The sequence below is a fragment of the Protomyctophum bolini genome (genome assembly GCF_963924005.1).
Source record: "Protomyctophum bolini genome assembly, chromosome: 6".
NCBI lineage: Eukaryota > Metazoa > Chordata > Actinopteri > Myctophiformes > Myctophidae > Protomyctophum > Protomyctophum bolini.
The window spans coordinates 24,346,588-24,368,388 of NC_137867.1; the positions used below are offsets into that span (position 1 = coordinate 24,346,588).

General features: G+C 44.3%; 1 protein-coding gene across 4 annotated transcripts in view; it reads right to left on the reverse strand.

The window, feature by feature from the left end:
• The window catches only part of ap1b1 (adaptor related protein complex 1 subunit beta 1), a 43,927-nt gene that overhangs the window by 11,144 nt on the left and 10,982 nt on the right, over positions 1-21,801 (reverse strand). For 3 of the 4 annotated variants that reach the window (XM_080765209.1, XM_080765210.1, XM_080765208.1), the window contains exons 12-21: positions 21,165-21,263; positions 18,403-18,665; positions 17,742-17,955; positions 15,740-15,769; positions 15,493-15,627; positions 15,255-15,400; positions 14,999-15,128; positions 5,788-5,872; positions 5,210-5,296; positions 4,397-4,551 (exon numbers count right to left, since the gene is read on the reverse strand). In XM_080765209.1, coding sequence (XP_080621335.1) covers positions 4,397-4,551; positions 5,210-5,296; positions 5,788-5,872; positions 14,999-15,128; positions 15,255-15,400; positions 15,493-15,627; positions 15,740-15,769; positions 17,742-17,955; positions 18,403-18,665; positions 21,165-21,263 — 1,344 coding nt within the window. Of the gene's footprint in view, positions 1-4,396; positions 4,552-5,209; positions 5,297-5,787; positions 5,873-14,998; positions 15,129-15,254; positions 15,401-15,492; positions 15,628-15,739; positions 15,770-17,046; positions 17,134-17,433; positions 17,455-17,741; positions 17,956-18,402; positions 18,666-21,164; positions 21,264-21,801 lie in introns of all 4 variants that reach the window. The other variant, XM_080765211.1, reaches the window with a different exon arrangement.

The window sequence follows — 21,801 nt, forward strand, 5'->3', positions numbered from 1 at the left end:
CAGCTGAGACCCTGCAGATCATGTCTGTCTGTCTGTCTGAGTGTCTGTCCCGCTGTTACTGTATATGTGGACCTGGCCCCTTTTGTGCCCATATATGGAGCTGAGTGATTGCTGATGCAACACACTCCATATTTGGATAGCGGGACAGACACACGGACAGACAGACAGACATGATCTGCTAGGTCTCATAGTAAGTGCTCACTGCATTCGCAACTACAATTTCGCGGTCCTTTGGCCCGCTCATCCTAGCGCCACGCATCGCAAATGGGAAGAAGGCAATGGCGGAAGGGTGATACTACTTTTTCTGTTATTTTTACTTGGAAAAGCAAACATAGCAACCATGATGTTTTCATATATCCAGTTGCTTGGAAAGTGCAAAGTTGGCAACCTGGCTGAGTGGCCCTATTGTTTGTTTTGCTTGTTTTTATTTCCGTCTAAAAGCAAGCATGGCAAGTGGCAATGTTTCTATATACATATATATAAGTTGCTTGAATGTCGTAATTGTGGCAACCTAGCGGGAATAGTATACTGTAGTCCTCTGTACTGTCCTGTTCTGCGCTGTACTCCACTGTACTCCTGTACTGCACTCCTGTACTGCACTGCGCTGCACTCCTGTACTGTACTGCACTGCGCTGCACTCCTGCACTGTACTGCACTGCACTCCTGTACTGCACTGCACTGCGCTGCACTCCTGTACTGCACTGCGCTGCACTCCTGCACTGTACTGCACTGCGCTGCACTCCTGCACTGCACTGCACTGCGCTGCACTCCTGCACTGCACTGCACTCCTGTACTGCACTGCGCTGCACTGCGCTGCACTGCGCTGCACACCTGCACTGCACTGCGCTGCACTCCTGCACTGCACTCCTGCACTGCGCTGCACTCCTGCACTGCGCTGCGCTGCACTCCTGTACTGCACTGCGCTGCGCTGCACTCCTGTACTGCGCTGCGCTCCTGTACTGCGCTGCGCTGCACTCCTGTACTGCACTGCGCTGCGCTGCACTCCTGTACTGCACTGCGCTGCGCTCCTGTACTGCGCTGCACTCCTGTACTGCACTGCGCTGCGCTGCACTCCTGTACTGCACTGCGCTGCGCTCCTGTACTGCGCTGCGCTGCACTGCACTGCACTCCTGTACTGCGCTGCGCTGCACTCCTGTACTGCACTCCACTCCACTGTACTGTACTCCACTCTTACTGTACTCCACTCTACTTCTCTCTTCTACAGTATTGTACGTTGCTGTACTGTTCCATACTGTACTGTACGTTACTGTACTGTAGCATACTGTGCTGTACCGTGCTGCTGTGCCCTGTGTATGTGTGTGCGCACGTGCTGCTGTGCCCTGTGTATGTGCACCATAGGTGTGCACGTGCGTGTGTATGTGTGCAGTGAAAAGGGGAGGTGCCGGGGAATTAGAAAGTTGTGATGCAATTTGCATCACAGTGAAATGTTGCGCAATAACAGTGTGTTTGACAAAAGTAATATTTGTACAGTAAATATATGTGTTGCGTGGATGCAATGTAGTCCAGTATTCTGGGAGCATGCAGATTTTATTTTGCATGGAGATGTGTGCTAACAGTGTGGTTTGGTAGGAGAAGGAGCACAGATAAAGTCAGATAAACGGCCATGTGCTCGTGTACCCCTTGTCTATTAGGGTAGAATATATGCCTATCCATTGACCAGATATACACCTTCAAAATTGTGCACGGTAGGGCTTAAAGCCAAAAAAGAAATCCGACTGACATTTTCAGACCATGTCCCAATATGAGATTTGTAAAATGTTTTGGAAGGGGAACCACCCAAACTTGCATCGGTCTACCCCTGTCCTAGACAGGGATAAAAGTCGGTGTAAGAGAAAAACACATACAAAATGAACAACATGGCACGCACAGTGAGTGCACACCAATTTTTGGCGTGGTAAAATGGTGTTTTCCCAAAGTTGCCTTTACGGATTGTGTGTGCCAATCCATGCTTCATGGATGTAAGCAGCTTTTGAAGTTCTGTTGTATTATTCCTAGTCTGGCCAATCAATTCAAATACTCATATCTTGAACTTACTGTAGGGCTTGAAAAACATTGGTTGCAAAACATCCAGCGTATTTGTTCATTAGTTCACCACGATGGCATGTTGTGAAACCACAAGAGCTATTGCACTAATCACAAAGACAAGCTATGCTGCTAACACACACACACACACACACACACACACACACCAGTATACACATACACGGCCCTTCGTTAACATCAAACATTACCACTCAACGTGACGCAGTCGCAGCGGAGGCTGTAAAAGAGCCTCCGCTGCGACTGTTGGTCGTTCGTAGACCAGGGCAGGCCGAGTGGCTGCTTGAGCCCTGAGCAGCACGCATGCAACTTAGGAGTCCGTGCACACATGGGCGCTCGCTTGTTATTAATTAAGCCGTGGAGCTGCGGAGAAAATATTATAATGAGGATCTCATTGGCACTTTTCGTTGCCCCCCTGATCACTTGACTAGGATAGCAAGTCATGTCATTCACACCACGGCCATCTCTACACTGTACACAATATAACCCCTAAAAAATCTCATTAGTGGTCCCTATGAAATCCTCAGGACGGAAATCTGTCCCCAGGATGGAGAACTTTAAGACCCCCCCCCCCCCCCCGGATTTGCATACCAAAGGTGCAAGGTTTGCATGCCCTATTGACAAAATTAAGTAGCAGTACTGACTGAGGATACTAAAATACATTAAATTGCACACCATGAATACAAACAAGCAGACCGAGTAACGAGCTGGGAGGAAAGTTACAACAAGGATGACAGTAACCATGGAAATGGTTCATGTCACGACTATACACAACAGTGTTACCTTATTATTTGACAGACATCTATGCATTCGCATGTTATTACTTACCATTTGATAAACAAGAAAATATATTATGCTCAAGTAAATGAAACGATAATTCATATATATTTATATTATGCAAAACATCATGATTAGACAATTTGTTAGAACATTCAATGAGGGAAATGGAGCGAATTTGAGTGAGTGAGTGGAAAGCTATAATATAATAGTATAATAATAATAATAATAGTATAGTAATAGTATAAACCAGTGGTAACCAACCTTTTCAAGCCCAAGAGCCCATTTTATTCCCAATTGTAAGCCAAGATCTACCACTAAAACGTGTTAGAAAAAACACTTGTTTTTTTGCTATTTCTGACAGGCTCAATGCATGTGCACACATCCACACAAAGACTAAAGCTTAAATTAGAATAAATACTTATAGTAAGTTCAATGACAGTAGGCTCAGTAAAGAGGAAAGGGTTTGATACAAAAGCAGCTACTTGACTCATGTGTTGTACTTCAACAAGTTTTCATATTTCATATTTATCATATTTTTTGCTCTATGTGTGCATGTGTACAGAATTCAAACTGTAGCATTGATTATTGTCACGGACAGAAGTCATTCTTTCCCTTTGCATATGCCCTGGAGTGCACTCGCCTATTAGTTTGCATTGCAGACTGGTATATTCAGTATATTTTTCTCATTTTTATATTTTTGTTGTTGCTGCGCAGCAGTTGAGGAGAACGCAACTATGCATTCCTTTAAGCAACACAACTTCTGCAGCTGCATCCATATGTTTAGAATTTGCATCAATGATCAAATCCCAATAATAAAAAATATTATAACAACGAACAACGAAAACTGAAGGAGCAGGGCGCTATCGGCTAGTAGTCCCAACTCAAGTGTCTGCAGCCTGTCACGAGCCCGTAATGAACGCACGTTGTTCCGTATTTTAATGTCGGGTCGGAGAATAAATACAGTATGAATGACGGCGGGATTTATTTGACAACTCTGTCCTGCTTTCTTCACGAGAAGAGAAGAGCGCTCACAGCTGCTAATATGGTAGCAGCCCTGTGGCTGACCTGTCAGTTCTCTTTACGGCTTGTTGTGAACCTTGATGTGAACCTGGGTCTGGGAAGCTCAGAGCTGCAGCCATTGGCTCATGATACGAGCACACGACCAATGGGACAGATCATTCAGTGTTGCTAAGATACCACCCACCCACCACACACGCACACACACCCTTGGACGATGGGGTCTATTCTCAAACTCAGAGCCACAGCGCTCTGCTCAAAATTAATTTGCATGTGACGAGCGGCACTGACATTATTCAAATGGGTCGGACACTTCGCGATCGACTGGAAACGTTCCCGCGATCGACTGGTAGATCGCGAACCCCTGGTTGGTTACCCCTGGTATAAAGAATTCAAAGGGGCAAGTGATTGACTACTATTATGATTGATTTGTTTACAAGAAAATACCACTCCCTCCCCCATCACTACTACTCATCACCACCATGCAGCCATGCCTGCACTGGTTTATAATTGCCACTGCAAGGTTAATTATGCTCACCGTGTAATTTGGGTTTCCTGCCTGCACCTTCAGCTCAGCCAACACCCAGATGCCGTTGGAGAGCTTCATAGACTGGTACAGCATGTCCTGGCCGTCCACTGTACGTTTGGCGATAGTGAAGACATTGCTGCCCTGCAGTTTGTTCGAGGCGGCATCTACGAGAAGCAGAGAAAACAATACCAATGTAGTACATCAGAGCTGTAATAGAAATAGAGTTTATGTCCATCTCCTTTTCACCCCCCAGACTGGAAAAATGGTATTGGCTCCTTTCATTACTGTCCATTCGTCAACACACGCACTGCTTGACTCGCTGACTTCTGTCATGGTTCATGGCTCTGTGATGAAACTGACATTTCCGACACCGCACCTTGCCGCGTTACTGTTCATAAATCATTCATTAAATTCAGCTGTGGTGGTCACTCCATCCAGGCTACCAGCATAGCAAAGGTATAGGCTCTAATTTGGAATCAACTACCCATCCTAAGCCTTTGTCACTGTGACAGAATGGGCTTCTAAAATCTAAATCCCTCTCTTTGTTCGCTTGGAGGAAACTCAATATATTTGGGGGGTGGTTAGATGTCCATTAAGCAGTCATTAGTAATTTCACCTCCAGTATATATGGCACTCACCAAATTATCACAGGTAAACAGGTATGCTAGATGATGAGTTCTCATAAAATGCAAATTGTTTCATCAATACGGGTCAGGCACTGACACATCTAGCCATCCATTATGAAATGAAGAAAATACGAGTTGTGGAGGTACTGAATAATTTCCTTTACGCCTGCACATTTCATATTTTCTACCTCCTCACCAGAGTTCAGATGACAGTCTTTGATGTGGAACTGGGACTCGTTATCATTAGGAATGTCTTTCCATGTGGCCAGGAACACCTGCCTCTCTGTGGAAGGGAGGTGGGACAGTGGGACGAAAAAAGGCTGTTAGATGGATTAGAAAAATAGCACAAGTAAGACTATATGAGGGGACGGTTGAAGTAAAAGTACATTTGTTGCTGAAAGTTAGGCTTCCTTGCCACGGTTTTGGTACCAGAGCATTAGTTTGCAGCCTCTGGCAGCCACCCTGCTGCTGGCCCCATCTGGAGAATGGAGGGGGGGCATCCACAGACACATTTCCCCCAGATTGCGTCAACCAGACCAAATAACTTCTTCAGTGGTGCCACTGCCTTGTGAGCCGAGAGCAAGTGTGTGGCAACGACACGCAGGTGATGCAGACACCATAACGTCTGCATTGCACGCACGTGCTATCATAATAAAGTGCACTCAGGTGGAAGGCAACTCAATAGACGTAAGTGTTGTGTGCTGACATCACAGGGTTTGACACTTTTGAATGGAGAGAGAAACAGAGAGGGTGGGGAGGGTCAAATATACTCACCCATCTTTCCATCCTCCACAAACAACATGCTGATGGGATACTGGGCGCTAAAGTAGAATACGTCAATGTTGTTCTTAACAGCCACCTGTGAGATGGAGACATCCAGGTAAGAGAATAGGAAAGGAGATATGAGTAGTTCACTCTCAAGTTCACTTTCAGCCATTCTCTGGGTAAATGGTGCATTTAGCACCTTTATCCAAGGCGCATTACATTCACCCATTCACACACACATTCATACACAGATGACAGAGGAAACCATGCAAGGCACCAACCTGCACATCGGGAGCAATTAGGGGTTCAGTGTCTGTTCAGTGTCGGCCACTATACCCCTGAGCCACCGCCACCCCTATCTCTACCCATAGAGTCAAGTCTGCAAGGTGAGGTCAAGGCTCTATTATTTTTGTTTGTGCCAACACTTGTGTGTACTGTATATTGGCTTATTTTACATAAGACAATGAAATACAAGAATAACTTTTATGGAAGCTCTGGGAGCAGTAACAATTTGAAGCAGCAGGTCATTATGGACCTGGCTGCTCAACAGAGCAGCTTTGAGTGAAGGACAGCAAGTTCAGACAGGCAGGGATGAAGCAAGAGAGTGGCTCCTGAATAATTCATGGAGTCATGTCACATCGAACTCGAAGTCGTGGATGGGGTGACAGGCTGCCTGAAACTGTGGAAACTGGAAAAGGGGCTAGACTATTAATTCTAACTTTCAGAACATGGGTGATTCCAGCTCAATGATAAAGGGGAGCAGAACTTGTTATAAGCTTGATGTTCAGGGATAAGGCCCACCACAGGGAAGTTGGGAACTGTGGCCCATTCCTGCTTTGACAAACTGGATGTGGTCATCATAGCAAGGGTGGCATTCCATATCCCTTTTGGACCAAAGGAAATACTGCCCTTCATCTATGAGAACACCACATGTTTGGTGTAACCATTTAGATTACTAGAGCGACAAGAGTCACACCTATCTACGTCACACTGCCAATCCTACGAATATGTCGGAGTCATAGTGTTGGGAGCTTTCATCGTAGCAGTCTGTGTCCACTCGGCCTAAACTAAGATCTAGCCTAATTTGCACACTTTACCAGGGAATTCCACTTTAAACAATGATTTGGTAGTGTATACAGCAGTTGACTGTGGTGAAGAATACTTATTTCAGCAGTATAGTTGACAGTTGAATTTCAATAGACTTCAATGGGCAGGCCTGCAGTATACAGTACTAACGGATCAGAAGTGTGGCCCCTGTCTCATTTGGGGGTGTGATATTTGTAGTCCCCATGTGTCTCTATGTGCTGCTCTCCAAATCGGCGCAATGAATGTCGTTTCTGGAGAAAACAAGGTTTTTCAACGGCTGACAGTAGGCGCTGTGATACTCGCGGTCGGGTTAATATTCCAAACGAGATGCATTCTGAAGTCAGAAATTAGGACAGAACATCGTCACACTTCCATAACCCAGGAAGTGAATGACAGCTAAACAGCTCCGGGACGGATGAGCAAGGCGTTGCCTAGCTACGGCCGCTGTCAAAAAATGGATTTTAGATGGTCACTAAACTGCTTCCCCCTGGCCAGCCGGGGCACCTGATGGAGGGGAAAGGAACTGGTTGGAATAACGTGTTCCTTCCATGCGCTACGTCCAACCAGGGAAACTCCCCCCTGTCAGGTGTAAAGGAGCAACTTGGACACTAAGGCATGAAGGAAGCATGAGTTCAAGTCCGTTGCTCTCCCCTTGTCCCCCATATATAGGGACTAGGTTGGTGGAGGGTGTGTAGAGCCCAGGATCACATTAGATGATTGACACAGGGGTGAAAAATGGGTTACAAAATTGTGGGATAAAAAAAGTAAAAAAAAAAAAAAGCGACTGCATTTTATACAATAAAGGACCTAAAGATGTGTCCACACGTGTGTACAGGTGTAATTATGAAAGCATGTGGACACATCTTTTTTTTTTTTCTTTTACATTTTTATCCCACGATTTTGTAACCCAGTTTTCTTTTCACCCAGTGCCAATTATCTAATGTAATCCTGGGCGCTACACTTCCTCTGCCAACCTGGGGGGGCAGCGGACTGACCTCATGCCTCCTTCTATGCATGAGGAGTCCAAGCTGCTTCTTTTCACCTGACAGAGGGGAACTTCCCCGGCCGGACGTAGCACGTGGAAGGGACACGTTATTCCGACCAGTTCCTTTCCCCTCCATCAGGCGCCCCGGCCGGCCAGGGGGAGGTAATTTTAGAGACCAGGATTACGGCATGTTTTTGTGAGGGTATCTACCCTAGGGGACACAGGGAGAACATGCAAACTCCACACAGAAAGGCCCTATCGCCAACCCCGCATCGCCTCGGGTATGGGCACTGATGACGCGGAGGAGGGAACACGCCGCCAGTGCCCACAGCGTCCCCAGCGGGAATCGAACCCAGGACCTTCTAGCTGTGAGGCGACAGCACTACCAACTGTGCCACCGTGCCCCCATGTGGACACATCTTTTTTTTTAAAGGGTGACGAGCAATGACTGCCAATACACAAATGTATGTGAGGAGGAAAACATTTGGCATAAAAACTAAAATTGGGGAGAACAAGAGGTAAAATGCACCAAAAGCAGAGCATTACATAGTGTAGAGCAGAGTATTCAGTTGGGAAGACGTGAGCCAACTGTTGAACGCTCGGTCACAGTCAGGGCTCTAGATTAACTTTCCCACTGGTGGCAGTGTGGCACTGGTGTTTTCTCACTTGGTTGCACCAGCACACCTTTTTTACGGTGTGACTCTGCAGGACGGCTAGCAGTCTAGATTAGGATAGGGTCTGTTCGTCTCTGTGTCTGTATTTCCGGATCTAATCTTGCAAACCACTGGACCAATCGGAGCCTTCTTGTGCAGAATGCCAGTAGTAGGCCACAGAAGATAACATATCTCCATATATGGGCATATCAGCATGCCCAGGATGGGCATATACTGATGACATCAGGGATCTCCATATATGGGCATAAAAGGGACATTAAAGAACTAACATGTCATGATGATGTACGACGGTAAGAGCGCCCCTCACTTCACACGGGTGTGATTTATATTGATAATGAGCACCTTATCAATCAGGCTTAACGAGCCGGGTTCTTATCGAGCCCACTATCGAGCGTAATTTTGTGGAAAGACGGAAGACAACAATACTTTCTGAAAATAACCGTTATCTTTTAGCAGGGCCTTCAAATACAGTACTTTTCTAACAGGCGGAAGGAAGGCAATTGACATTTTTACTTTTACAAAAAAAAAGTGTATTTGTGTTTACCCGTGCAGCGCTGGTTGGCACGTATCAATACACTTTTAGACTGACATATTTGTGCCAGCATGGGTGATTAGATGGCGCATTTCTTGATCGCCTCGTCTTCATTGTTTAAACATGTCATGGGCCGCTATGCTCGATAAGCCCAAAGCTTATTGATACCGGATACTCAATAAACGTATTGATACCGGATACTCAATAAGCTTGTTATCGGGTTTTTCCGGGTATCGAGCTCCATCCCTACTTTTTGATTTGATTTGATTTGATTTATTTAGAAAAGCAATTATAATACAACATTATAATCAGCGATTCAAGGATTACACAGTAAAGTCCAAAGACTTATTTCCACTGGGGTCCTCTCACACTGAACAATACTTTGAAATACATAACAGTACATATACATTACTTACACAACACCACAAGTACATCCCTATCCATCCCTCTAGGATGACCCTTTATAGGGGAACCTTTTCCAGTAGCCATTTTTTAGTCTTCTGTTTAAATGTCCTCAAATTGTAGGTCAGTTTAACGCTGGATTCCAGGCTATTCCACTGTGTGGCTCCTATATAAATGAATGAGCCTTTGCCCACTTTACTTTTAAAAGCAGGGAGCACCACATCTGCAATACTGGCTCTGGTGAAATGGTTGTGTACCTCGTTTACCTGCCTGAAACATGTTCTTAAAACTTCTGGGACCTCTCCGTACTTAATTTTATGGACCATGTTAAGTCTAGCCATTGTAACCTTTGATTCTACTGGGAGCCAGTTCAGCTCTCTGAACTGGTTCCTTCCTATATGGGTTCTGGGTTCCATCCCTAGTATAACCCTGATCAGTCTATTTTGAGCTGACTGTAGCTTTGTTTTAAAAGACTTAATCAAGCCCTCGAACCACGATGTACACGCAAAATCAAAGTGGCACAGGATAAGGGAGTTGGCCACCACTAATTTTGTCTCCCTATCCATGTATCTTGCTGTTCGAGCTAGAAACTTAGTCAGTCCGGAGACCTTGTTTAGCACCTTGCTGGCCATATTTCGGCCGTCTAAGTTACCCTCTAAAATACAACCCAGGTATTTCACTGATGATTTTGCTGCTATGAATTCCGAATTTATTTTGATCTTGAAGTCTGTGCTTCTTCCTAATTTGATTTTCGAGCCAAAAAGAATTGATTCTGTCTTCCCTGAGTGTAAAGATAATTTATTATCTATAAGCCAGGAACTAACATTAGCTACTTCCTCACTTAGGGAGCTTTCTAATGTGGTTTGATCCTTGTGGGACATTAGCAGTGCAGAATCATCAGCGTACAGGAACAAATCACAGTTACAAGCATCTGTCATATCATTCACGTACACTGAAAATAGGGCTGGACCTAGAATGCTTCCTTGTGGAACTCCACATTCCATGGTGTTTGGGTCAGATAATATGCCATTCACCTCTACCCTTTGTTCGCGCCCTGTCAGATATGATTTGAACCATTTACATGTTGGCCTGTCTGCCCCCAGGGCCTCAAGCTTGCTCAGTAACCTACAGTGGTTCACTGTGTCGAATGCTCGCCGTAAATCCAGCAGCACCATTCCACAAAGTTTTCCATTGTCAACTTCTTTCCTGATTTGTTCTGTTAAATATAGTAAACATGTGTCGGTTGAGTATGATTTTCTAAAGCCAGATTGGAGTTTATACATTAGGTTATTCCTATTTAGGTATTCATTTAGTTGTACATTAATTATCTTCTCGAATATTTTTGATACAGAGCTCAAAATTGACACCGGTCGGTAGTTACCGGGGTCATTTTTGGCTCCTTTTTTGTACAGGGGGAGTATTTTAGCCTTTTTTAGATCTTGTGGGAAGACACCCTGTTCTATTGATCGGTTGAAGATGTGAGTGATATATGGAGCTATCTGTCCTGCTGCATCCCTTAAAAAGAGAGGAGATATACCATCCAGACCTGTGGCCTTTGCACAGTTAATCTTAGAAAGCATCCCTGAGACTTCCTCCACTTCCACCTTCTGCAGGGAGAATGAGTTAGAGGTCACCCCCTGGTTCTCATAGAAGTTCCTAACCCTATTAATGTCAAAAATACCCGGAGAAGCCGGCAATTTGGCAACCAGCTCTGCTGCTACATTAGTGAAATAATTATTGAATTGGTTTGCCACTATTTGCTTATCAAAAACCATCTCATCATTGATCTTTAGGCCGATCTTGCTGCCTTTATTATTATTTACTTTATTACCTGCTCCTAGCTCTTTTAGGGTTTTCCAGAGTTTTTGTGTGTTACCTTTATTCTCCATTATCTGATCTTTATAGTGGGTCTGTTTTGCCTTATCTATGAGCCTCTGGGTCTCATTTCTTAGCTTCTTAAAAAGAGCAAAATCTTCTACTGATTCGGAATTGCGGTAAGATTTATGGGCTCTCTCTCTGGCCCTGATGGACTCCAATATTTCATTACTAAACCAGCGACTAGACCTCTGTTTAGTTCTCACCTGTCTGAGGGGTGCGATTGCGTCAATGGCTTGGGTGAATTCCTTCCCAAAAGCCTCCCAAGTTTTATTGACACAGCCTCCCGTTAAAACTGGTGTCCAGTCCCTTTTTCCTATTTGTTCTGTGAATTTGTCCACAGAGTAATTTTTAAGAGTCCTCGCCAGGACAGTCTTATGGTCATTGTATGTATCCCTTACTATTTTTCTTGTGCAGAATGTCATATAATGGTCGCTAATGCCATACTCTATGGTTCCGCTCTGTGAAATGTTTGTGACATCTGAGACTAAGATAAGATCTATTATGGTTTTTGTTGTTTCACTTACTCTAGTAGGTTGTTTGATTAGTTGCTTAAAACCATAGGAGTTACACAAATTTTCAAACACTTTCATTGTAGGGTGGGTATGTTTAGATACATCGGTATTCATATCTCCCATCAGATTGATCTCCATTGAATCAGCCACGTTGGATAACACAGAGTCCAAAGAATCATAAAACTCTGTCTGATCTGGAGGTCTATAGCAGGCCCCAAATAGTATGGGTTTTGTTTTGGTTAAACAAATGTCCAGCCAAACGATTTCCAGTTCATTCATGAGATCCTCTCTGACGTTAAAAGAAATGTCCGTGCGAACATAAACACATACCCCCCCCCCATGGCGATTTCTATCTTTTCTCACAACATTATAATTATTGATTGCAATTTCCGAGTCATTTATGCTTGAATCAAGCCACGTTTCTGTGAGACATATTATCCCTACTTCTGATTTTATCATAATTTTCCTAATTTCGTCTATTTTAAAATACAGGCTTCTCACGTTGAGGTGTAAAAAATGCAGGCCTTTTTTATTAAACGCTGCCTTGTAGTCTGACTCCGTTTGCGTCGCCGTGCGTCCGTCCGAAGAAGGTCCGTGCCCGGTGGAAGACGGGCTAGGTCTAGGAAAACAAAACTGAGTGGGACTAATATGCTGGGGCTGGGGGGCAGGACCAGGGGGACGTCAATAACTGGTGGATGAGGTATCTGTCAGAGGCGCAACGTGATGTATAATGTGGTGATCTATGTTGGCCGCTAGTGCTTGGCAGCCCCATCTATTTGGATGGAGCCCGTCATGACTGAAAAAGGAGGAGCGCTGCCAAAACAAATTAAAATTATCAACGAAATTCAAATCGTGCTTGTGACACAGGTGCTTAAGCCATATATTAAAGCTGTCGATCCTGCTGAAGCGCTCGTAGCCACCGCGGCTGTGGCGAAAAGTAGGAATTGGCCCGGAAAGAAAGAATGGCAGTTCAGTAGCTTGTAGAAAGTCAATGAGGCGCAAATAATCCAGTTTTGAGAGTTCAGATTCACGTCGCGACGTGTCATTTGTCCCAACGTGGACTAGGACCCGTGAGATGGACTGTGGAAGTGAGTTAAATAGAGTGGGTAATTTTTCCAAAAGGACTGAAATGGTGGCGCCTGGGAAACTATGTGTAATTGAATATGGAAGGCTGACATGCTTTAAAATGGAATCAGAAACAATCAACAATGTCGGGGATATTGGAAGCTGGCGAGGAGATGGACGAGTAAAATGAACTTTATTTTTGGCTGCGGCGGGGCGGAACGTATCGGCAATCGTGGCTGACGAGCTAGTTGATGGGGCGCTTGGAGGGACAGGTGGCTGACGGTGACCCATGGAGGGTTGTGGAGGTGGTTGGATGGTGGCTGTTTGACCCACAGACTGGCGCCGGACAGCCGCTTTCAGCAAGCGCTGGCGGTCATTTTTTGGACCGGAGGTACTGGCACCCAGTCTGGAATTCCGCGAGGGCGCGGGGGGCAGTGTGTGTGTGTGGGCTTTTGACAATGTTCATTAACACTTTGACTGCGTAATTAGTCTTAATCCCCCCTTGACTGCAGGTGTTTTTCACTAACCTTTGAAGATTCACCCAATATTGTACGTCATTCCTTTCCACCCACAGGTGCCTTAAAATAGCGTGCACGACTGTCCTAGTGTCGGAAAATAATCCATGATCAATGGGTGAAAAAAGGCGGTCGTATCGCGCCACGTCGTCTCATAGAATCCATTGTGGGGATTTGCCCCCTACAACCACGGTTTTTTTAACCCCCCGGTCATGTGATCCAAACGTGTGACGGAAAACGCATGTTGTCTCATAAGTTATCAAAAGCGCCCTCCAGGCTCCAAGTCGGGAAAGTGGGGTTTAGCAAGGAAAGACCAGTGGCACAATAAGGCGAAGACAGGCGTCCAAATCCATTTTCTGAATGGCCAAAATCCAGACCCGAGACGTGAGAACTATTAGTGGACAGCGGATTGGCTGTTGCGCGTATAGAGCGCGACCCTCAATCACCCATTCGAATGCAAATGCATAACTTTCAGCCTTTGTATACTACTGTCTGGCAGGTATATCTCTTTGGTATATTCTCTTTGAAAACCTTTAGTGCTACTGATTGTGTGCGGGGACGACGACAATTAACACATCTTGCCTGCCCAAAATGTAATTCTTGCCTGCCCAAAATGTAATTCCTGGAAACGCCACTGGGAAAGACACAATCAATTATCTCAAGAAACTCGGGATCGGCAGTCTATGTGTTTTAAACCACAGAAAATTACAGATACATTTAGCGCAAGCCTTCATTAAGATAAGCAAACGGAACCAGTTAAAGATGACAACACAAGATGGGTGGTGCTGAGCCTTTAAAGTCAGGCGTGCAGCTAACACAGGCCTTCAGGGGCCAGGGGAACAAAGCACCAATGCGATGTGTGTGACCACTAATGAATGTCCCCACCTCCAGCATCTTATCTCCACTCTCCAGCTGCACAGGCCTCCCAGCCCAACCAGTCTGTCTACCCAGTCAACTGAATTAAAAAGGAGGCAATCACAAACATTCCAAAGGCGATCCATTTATTGCATTCTATCCTTTGTACTGTATATGCAGGATTCAACAGCACAGCAGCAGAACTGCTTATGTGGGCAAGCATAGACCCGACTCATTACACATTGTATAACAAATACAAAACCTAATGTTCCATGAGCCACAGCGAGATACAGCATTTTTGTTTTTGGCCTGTACTTGTCACTTTGGGTATTCAACTTTAATGTGTGCCTGGTTGTGTGTACTGTGTACGCGTGATGTTTTATTCATAGCAGAAAATCTTTTCCAAGGTGCTCCTTACATCCAGCTGGAAACTGGCCGAAGTGTGGTGATAGAGCAAAAGCAAACAAGATCTGAGGCACTCTAGCCAATAGTTTGAGATTATCTTGTTTGGGACCAAAATGTTGGACGGACAGACGGTCGGACAGATGGACAGACCAACCAGCATCGCCCAATTTGAGCTCTATGGCTAGGGCTGTTAAAATGATTTGGCATCCAAAAGTGTACTGCTGTCAAAATTCTTTCCATTTGAACACTTGGATTCACGTGGATATAAAACAAAAATCTAGAAACTAAATGTGATACTCTAAGGAGGTTACCTGCAGATTATTAAGGGGTTCCATCTTCATGACAGGCCCCACAGTGTTGAGGGGGAGAGAGACCTCAATGGTTTGATTCGGGCTGAGGGGTGTGAGAACCTGGAGTGGACCAGCTGGGGCCATACCAAAGCTACAGATAGGGAAAAAGGGAGAGACTTGGAACTATGTACAAACATGCCAAGAGTCTAAAAGATATAACAAAACGCAATGATCACATTTTTAATATGCATATGTCTTCAAATGGCACCTTCTGTACCTGTTTCTGTTGAACTGAACAGCAAAGTCAGTCATGACGCTCATAGCCTTGTTAGTGAAGGTCATCTCCATTTGAATGACCCCAGCACGACGGGCAAAAGTACCAGAGATCTCTAGTCCTTTGGCCTTCATGGCTGGCAGCCACACCTGAACAATGATTTATGTAATGATGTTAGGCTTTGACAGGTCTTTGCATCTACAGACTTCTATGCATGTAGTGGTTTTACATGGAGACTCACTGTTTTAGCAGGGACGTAGGCTCCAATTGGCATTCCAACTCCTTCAAGGTCAAACAGGTCACCGAATCCCCCAGCAACAGGGGCGTTGAGAGAGGCTGGCATTACAGCCGGAGGTGCCCCAAACCCAGCCCCCATCTGTGGGGCCATAGAGCAACATTATCACACCACGCACGTCTAAACGTGCAAATGCAACTTGGAACTGCAAGAGGAATGTCTGAAAATAAAGAAACAGAAAAGACATACTTACAGCAGCACTTCCTCCGATGTCACCACTAAGCTATGGGGAAAAAAAGCAAAGCAATTTAGGTTATTTATTACTGCAAGATAAAACAATATGTTGGGAAGTTTGGAGACTGATGGGAGGAAAGGATGGGTGTTTTCATGATTAATGACAGCTACCAGGTACAGACTGATGGAGGAAAAGAAATGAGTGTTTTAATGATTAAAGACAGCTACCGGGTAATAACTAGCGGAAGGATAGCATTACAGGCGTTACAATATTATACCGTAAATCCTCCAATAGTGACCTCTATTCAATTAAAAGCCGGCATGTTAATTTATTAATGCCTGGGGCAGTTATAGGCCAGTCTTCTAATACAAGTCATGAGGGTGGTGTTTACCATGATACCCATGACTCGCGTCATGGAGGTTCTGCTCGAAGTTTAATTATTGATGTACGAGTTTTATTGGAGCATTTAGTTCAGCCTGTGCGTATTAATCTTTAGTAGTCTGCCTGCATCCTGGGCTGGTCGGAGCCCCTGCCTAATCTACAGAAGACCGAACAATGAGTGATCACCTGTAACTGCACTGTTTAATATTTAATACAGTATTTGGTTTCAATAAATGAACCCAGTACATTGACACAAAATGTGGTATTATTCATTCTGATCCGTTTGAAAAATTGGAATATAGGCCTCTCATATATGCCTCATTTCAATAAAAGCTGGCTACAGTTGAAATAAATAAAAACCCAGGTCACCATTACAAGATTTATGGTAGTTTATCTTCTAGTAAATTTGATTTATTTTTCACTGTACTCTTGTTCAATGTCAGAGCTATCTCCTGATATATATGGCTAAGGGTGTGTTCAAATGCTACCGATCAAGAGCCAAAGAAATCACATGAGAGCAGCACTGTAAAGGTCTACAGCAGTGAGTTGTCGAAGTATTACCAGAGAAAGAGACGGTAGAATATAGAACAGAAAGAGAAATAATTTGTTTAGAATAGAAACACATGTAAAGATGGCAGCATCCATTAACAAAAAAACTGTACCTTTGTCACAGGGGCATTTCCAGAATGGTATCCCTGTGACCCAACTTTGCTATTACTAAAACTACTAAAAAGTGACAAAAGTCAAAGAGTACAGTGAACTAATGTGCAAAAGACCAACAACACTAAATACAAACAAAACTACATTAAAAAGGCATGTCTGGTGAACTACAGCAGATGGGTTGACTGCTGGAAACGATTACATCGCAACAGTACAGTGGAGCAAGGGGGGAAATCTACAGTTTGCCGCTGGCCTTTGCTGGTCTGCCATCCCCCTGAACCAACCTCAGTGGGGCTGTACTCTGGGGACGATGAGGGCTGGGGAGAGAGCTGAGGTGAGTTAGGAGTGTCCGTCCCCAGGGGACTGTGTGGCTGATGAAAGACATGAAACACACCAAGAGTCCAATGATAAGAAAAGTAAAGGGGACTCTGCGGTACGGGAGACATATCTGCGCAATAGATCAGGATGATAAAGAGTGATGAACAGCTAGGGATGCAGCAGATATGTACAGATGCATGAGAATTAACACAAAATGGTACAAGTGAGGGGACACAGTTAATTATAGAACACAAGCATAGGAAAAACAACACTAAGCTAGAGTAAGGGTCTATGCACTGATATGGTGTGACATGACATGACACGGACAGTTATTTCTCCCTCTGAGTAATTACCGCATCAGTCTCATCCCCCATCTGCAGGTGTAGCATAGAGCAAAGAGGAACATACAAAGGGGTTAAAAGAAACAAAAAACAGGAATGGACACACACACACACACACCACACACACACACACACACACACACACACACACACACACACACACACAACTTTCCTTGGCTGTGTTGTTGCAGACCTCCTCCAAAAACAATCAAGCATAGACTATCTACAAATAATCTAACAACAATCTAACGTATTGGTACTCCCGACATCAGATATTATGGTTCGAGACAGGCATGGAGGCAGTGCAGAGTAACACTTACCAGACTGTCTAGCCCTCCTCCCAGAAGGTCCATGGACCCCAACTGCATGCCAGAGGCAGGAGGTGGCGGTCCAGTGGTGGTGGTGGTGACAGGAGGTGCCAAGTCCAGGTTGAGCAGGTCTCCCAAGAGGTCTCCCTGGGATGGGATGACAGCAGGGGGTGGCTCGGAGACACCAGCTGCAGAACCTGGGTCCGGGCTCTCTGCACTCTCCCCACTAGAGGGCAGAGAACGTAAGAAGATTTTTTTCCTTTTGTCTTCCAATAAAATTAGATTCTCAGTGGCATGCTTGAATATAACAATTTCAAATCTACAGTAAACTTGATTTATTAAATGTAGTATATTCTCAATATTGTAAAGCACTTGGAACTTCATGCTAAGCAAGGAACTATACAAATACATTTTAGTAGTGGTTTGTTTATTTGACTCAACTGTCTCCAGAGGAAAAAGAATAAAATCAACTGTATACAAGGACCAGTGCATTCTAGTTGAAGTTAGGAAAGAAATCGGTTGCATTGCTACATTCCTGTGGCTGGGGTACTATGACCCAGCGAAAACATAACAGAGAAGTCAAGTAGCTAGGTCCACTTGAGTGAATAATCCCCTGTGACTTGAATGGCTGAGGTATTGGGGGGAAAAAAGGAACATGATGTGCATGACTCACGATCCAGCACGGGGCGGAGGGAGTCTCTTGTGCGACACACCACGGCTGCCCTCCACAAAGGCACTGGGGGGCTTGTGGTATACAGAGGCCAGCGTACCAATGTGGCAGATGAGCTCCTCCAGCAACGTGGGCTCGATCAGGTCAGTTTCCTCAGAGATCAGAGGCTTCTCGGCCAGAACCACCTCCTTGGCGGCTACAGGATCCGTTGATAGCAGACGCCAGTAGATGTAGCCACGATCTCTCAGGTCTGGGTTGTCAGAGTCCTGGAGATATGACAATATTTATGTAATGTAGCCTCTTTTCTTAGTCCTGACAGCCTGAACAAGATGTTAAGATATAATACAAAAATAATAATAGAGTAGAGGATCTTAGGGTAGATGAAAACGTTTCAAGCAAGCAGTAGAAAGTCGGGATGTGCCGATGAGATATTTTGGCCGATATCGATATCAGATATAATTAATTGCCGTTAACCAATATTACCGCTGTCAATATCTCATTCTGTACTGAAAAATTATAATAATTTTGTCCATTCTGAAAAATACATGTAACAGGGTATCTGCACTGCAGGCTTAGGCAAATCAGATTTAACTTAAAGGACCACTTCACCACTTTTCAACCTATCTTCATATAATAGGTCCTCACTAATAATTATGAAAAAATGTCACGATTTCTTTCAACTCAGTCTGTGTCTCATAGGATGGCTGTGGGCAGTTTAGAAACCGTCTTCCAGTGACATCATCATGAGGCAGATTTTTTTAAACAAGATTTATTTACAAAAATATTTAGATTTTCATTATCGTGAGAACGATGGCTTCCATTTTCGCTTTGCAACTTTTCAGGACTAGAAAGCCTGCAGTTTCTATTAGCTTGTATTCCCCATCGCTGTAGTCACTGGAAGACTGTTTCTGAACTGCCCACAGCCCTCCTATGAGACACAGACCGAGTAGAAGTTGCGCAATTTTTTTCATGATTATTAGTGAGGACCCATTATATGAAGATAGGTTGAAAAGTGGTGAAGTGGTCCTTTAAATACCTTTACATTTAATATTGTGAGCTTGTTGATCTGTTCAAGCTGTTACTTTGGGCTCGTTTATCTGTAAAGACAGACCGATTAATCGGACTGATTAATTAATCGGTCTGATTGATTAATCGAACCGATGCTGATTAATTTAAAATCGGCCAATACCGATGTGTTTGACGATTAATCTCCCATCACTAGTAGAAAGTTAAAAATAAGTTAAAATGAACGGTAATTCAATTTGTGGCCATGACCCGACGGGCAAGTGCCTCTGAGACCTTAGTGTCAACCCCTGGCATATATGGGCATAAGGCACAAGGAATGACAGATAAAGAGATCTACGGAGCCCTGGAGTGGCCAATACATTTTAATTATTAACTTGAGTGCCAAGTTACTAACTTGAGCACTCATGTGAGGTCCGCACGGCTCGAACATCTAGTGTGATATTTTTTCCATCGAATTTACATCAACCATTTAAAAATGCCAAAGCCACATATTCACATTCTCATAACTGCCAGACCATGAAGGCACTGGCAGAACTGGCTAGCAATGTTGAAACCAACAATGCCAGTTACTTGTTCTGTGTTCTTGATGTAATTGCCAATGGCTGGGTGTCCCAAAGAAATGTTGTGTTGCACGTAGCTTGAACACACCCCTCTAGGCCACACACAGAAGCCTAATTGGCTGCATGGCAGCCAATCGGACACAATTTTCATTGATATCAAACGAGAGAAAAATATTCTGAATTTGTCTTTGGAGTTGGCCTCCCTGTTTACCGTTCACAAAGAAATGCTCGGCGGAGTCGGCGCGCATAATCTAAGGAGCTCTCCGTGGTTTTGACCAGATGGATATACTAAGCTCTTAATTTCTGACTTCAACATGCCTCTCGTTCAAAATATGAAGCGAGCGATCATCAGCGATTTATTGTAATCTTAGCGAGGTAAGCAAGCAAAAATGTGTGTTTTTGACACCTATTTCCTGTAATAGGTGTCACGTCTCAATATAACTTAGGTTTTCAGAGACAACCAGGTGCTCACCACAAATGTATAGTCAATAATAAAGTTAAAAAGGTAATCTTGGATCAGAAAAAAATAAAATAAAAAAAAGACAATGGGCCTAGGCCGTGGCTCAGCGGTCCGGGCACCTTGGCTGCTAATCTAGTCTGGCAGTGTGCCAAAGGTTTGACTCCCGATCCCGAATGTCATCCAAGGGGCCAGCTAGGCACTTCAATGTTGAAGCGCTGGGCCCTAGTGGTAAGAGGAAGGACTGCAGGCGGACCCGTGGATTCATGACGAGGAAACCCCGTGCAGCTGAGCTTTAACATTGAGCGCTCGGTTGCACCGAAATGTGCCCAAAAAGGCGGAAATAGACGGTCCCTCCGGCGGCTTCAAAACGCCACTGAGCAACTTCCACTGACATGAATAGCGGAGGGGGCGGAGCTTCGCGCCAGTTCAGTCTCTATCCTTTAAATACTCTATGATGTCATCCCCTATCTCTCTTACCATTTCCTGTCAGCCTGGATGTACTCTTTTTTTCCCTCTTTATTATAATTATATATTTTTAATCAGATAGTTAAGTTGTAATGATTTATTCAAAGGATATTATGGGGCTTAGGTCTGATTAACATATGCTATAGTCCTTTAGCTCCTTATTAGATAGTGTAAAATATGTTTGAACAGAAATGGTGTCTGATGCATAATTTAGGTTTGCGTGTGTGTGTGTGTGTGTGTATGTGTGTTCTCACCTGCGTGGCTAGGCTGAGCACCTGCTGCACCAGTTCCTGGGTCTCAGTGGGTTTCTTCAGGAACAGTTTGACTATAGCAGTCAGCAGTTGCAACTGCACCTGGAGAACCCGGCAGAAAATACATCACACATTTGAGTATACTGAAAATAATATGTTTCTGTTTTTTTTAAAGGTATAACTACAAATAGTCTAAATGGTCTAAATGAGTTCATTTGAGCACTACTTATATTACAGGGCGTCCGCTCATCCCAACAAGATGTGGCAGGATAGCTTATTGCTTTACAAACCTGCTATTAAGCAATTGTCAATTATAAGGGTTTTTGTTTTATTTAGGGTTCAGTATATACAACATAATAAGCCATTTGCGGTGCATTCGTCTAGTACTGTTGTGTACTACTTCATTCCCCCAGGCATGGTGCGCACTGGTGCCTACGACATTTGGCAGTACTTTTTCTTCTTTTTACCAGATCTGAATAGCATCAATGTACAGTACTTGTCCTGCTGCGATGGCCTTAGCCTGTTAGTGCTTGGGAAACAGAAGTCAGGTGGAAACGATCCCATTAGCCAGGTCAGCCATTTGCACTCCAAAAGATTTAGACCTGAGGACGATTCTACAAATGCCTTCTAAATTCTGACA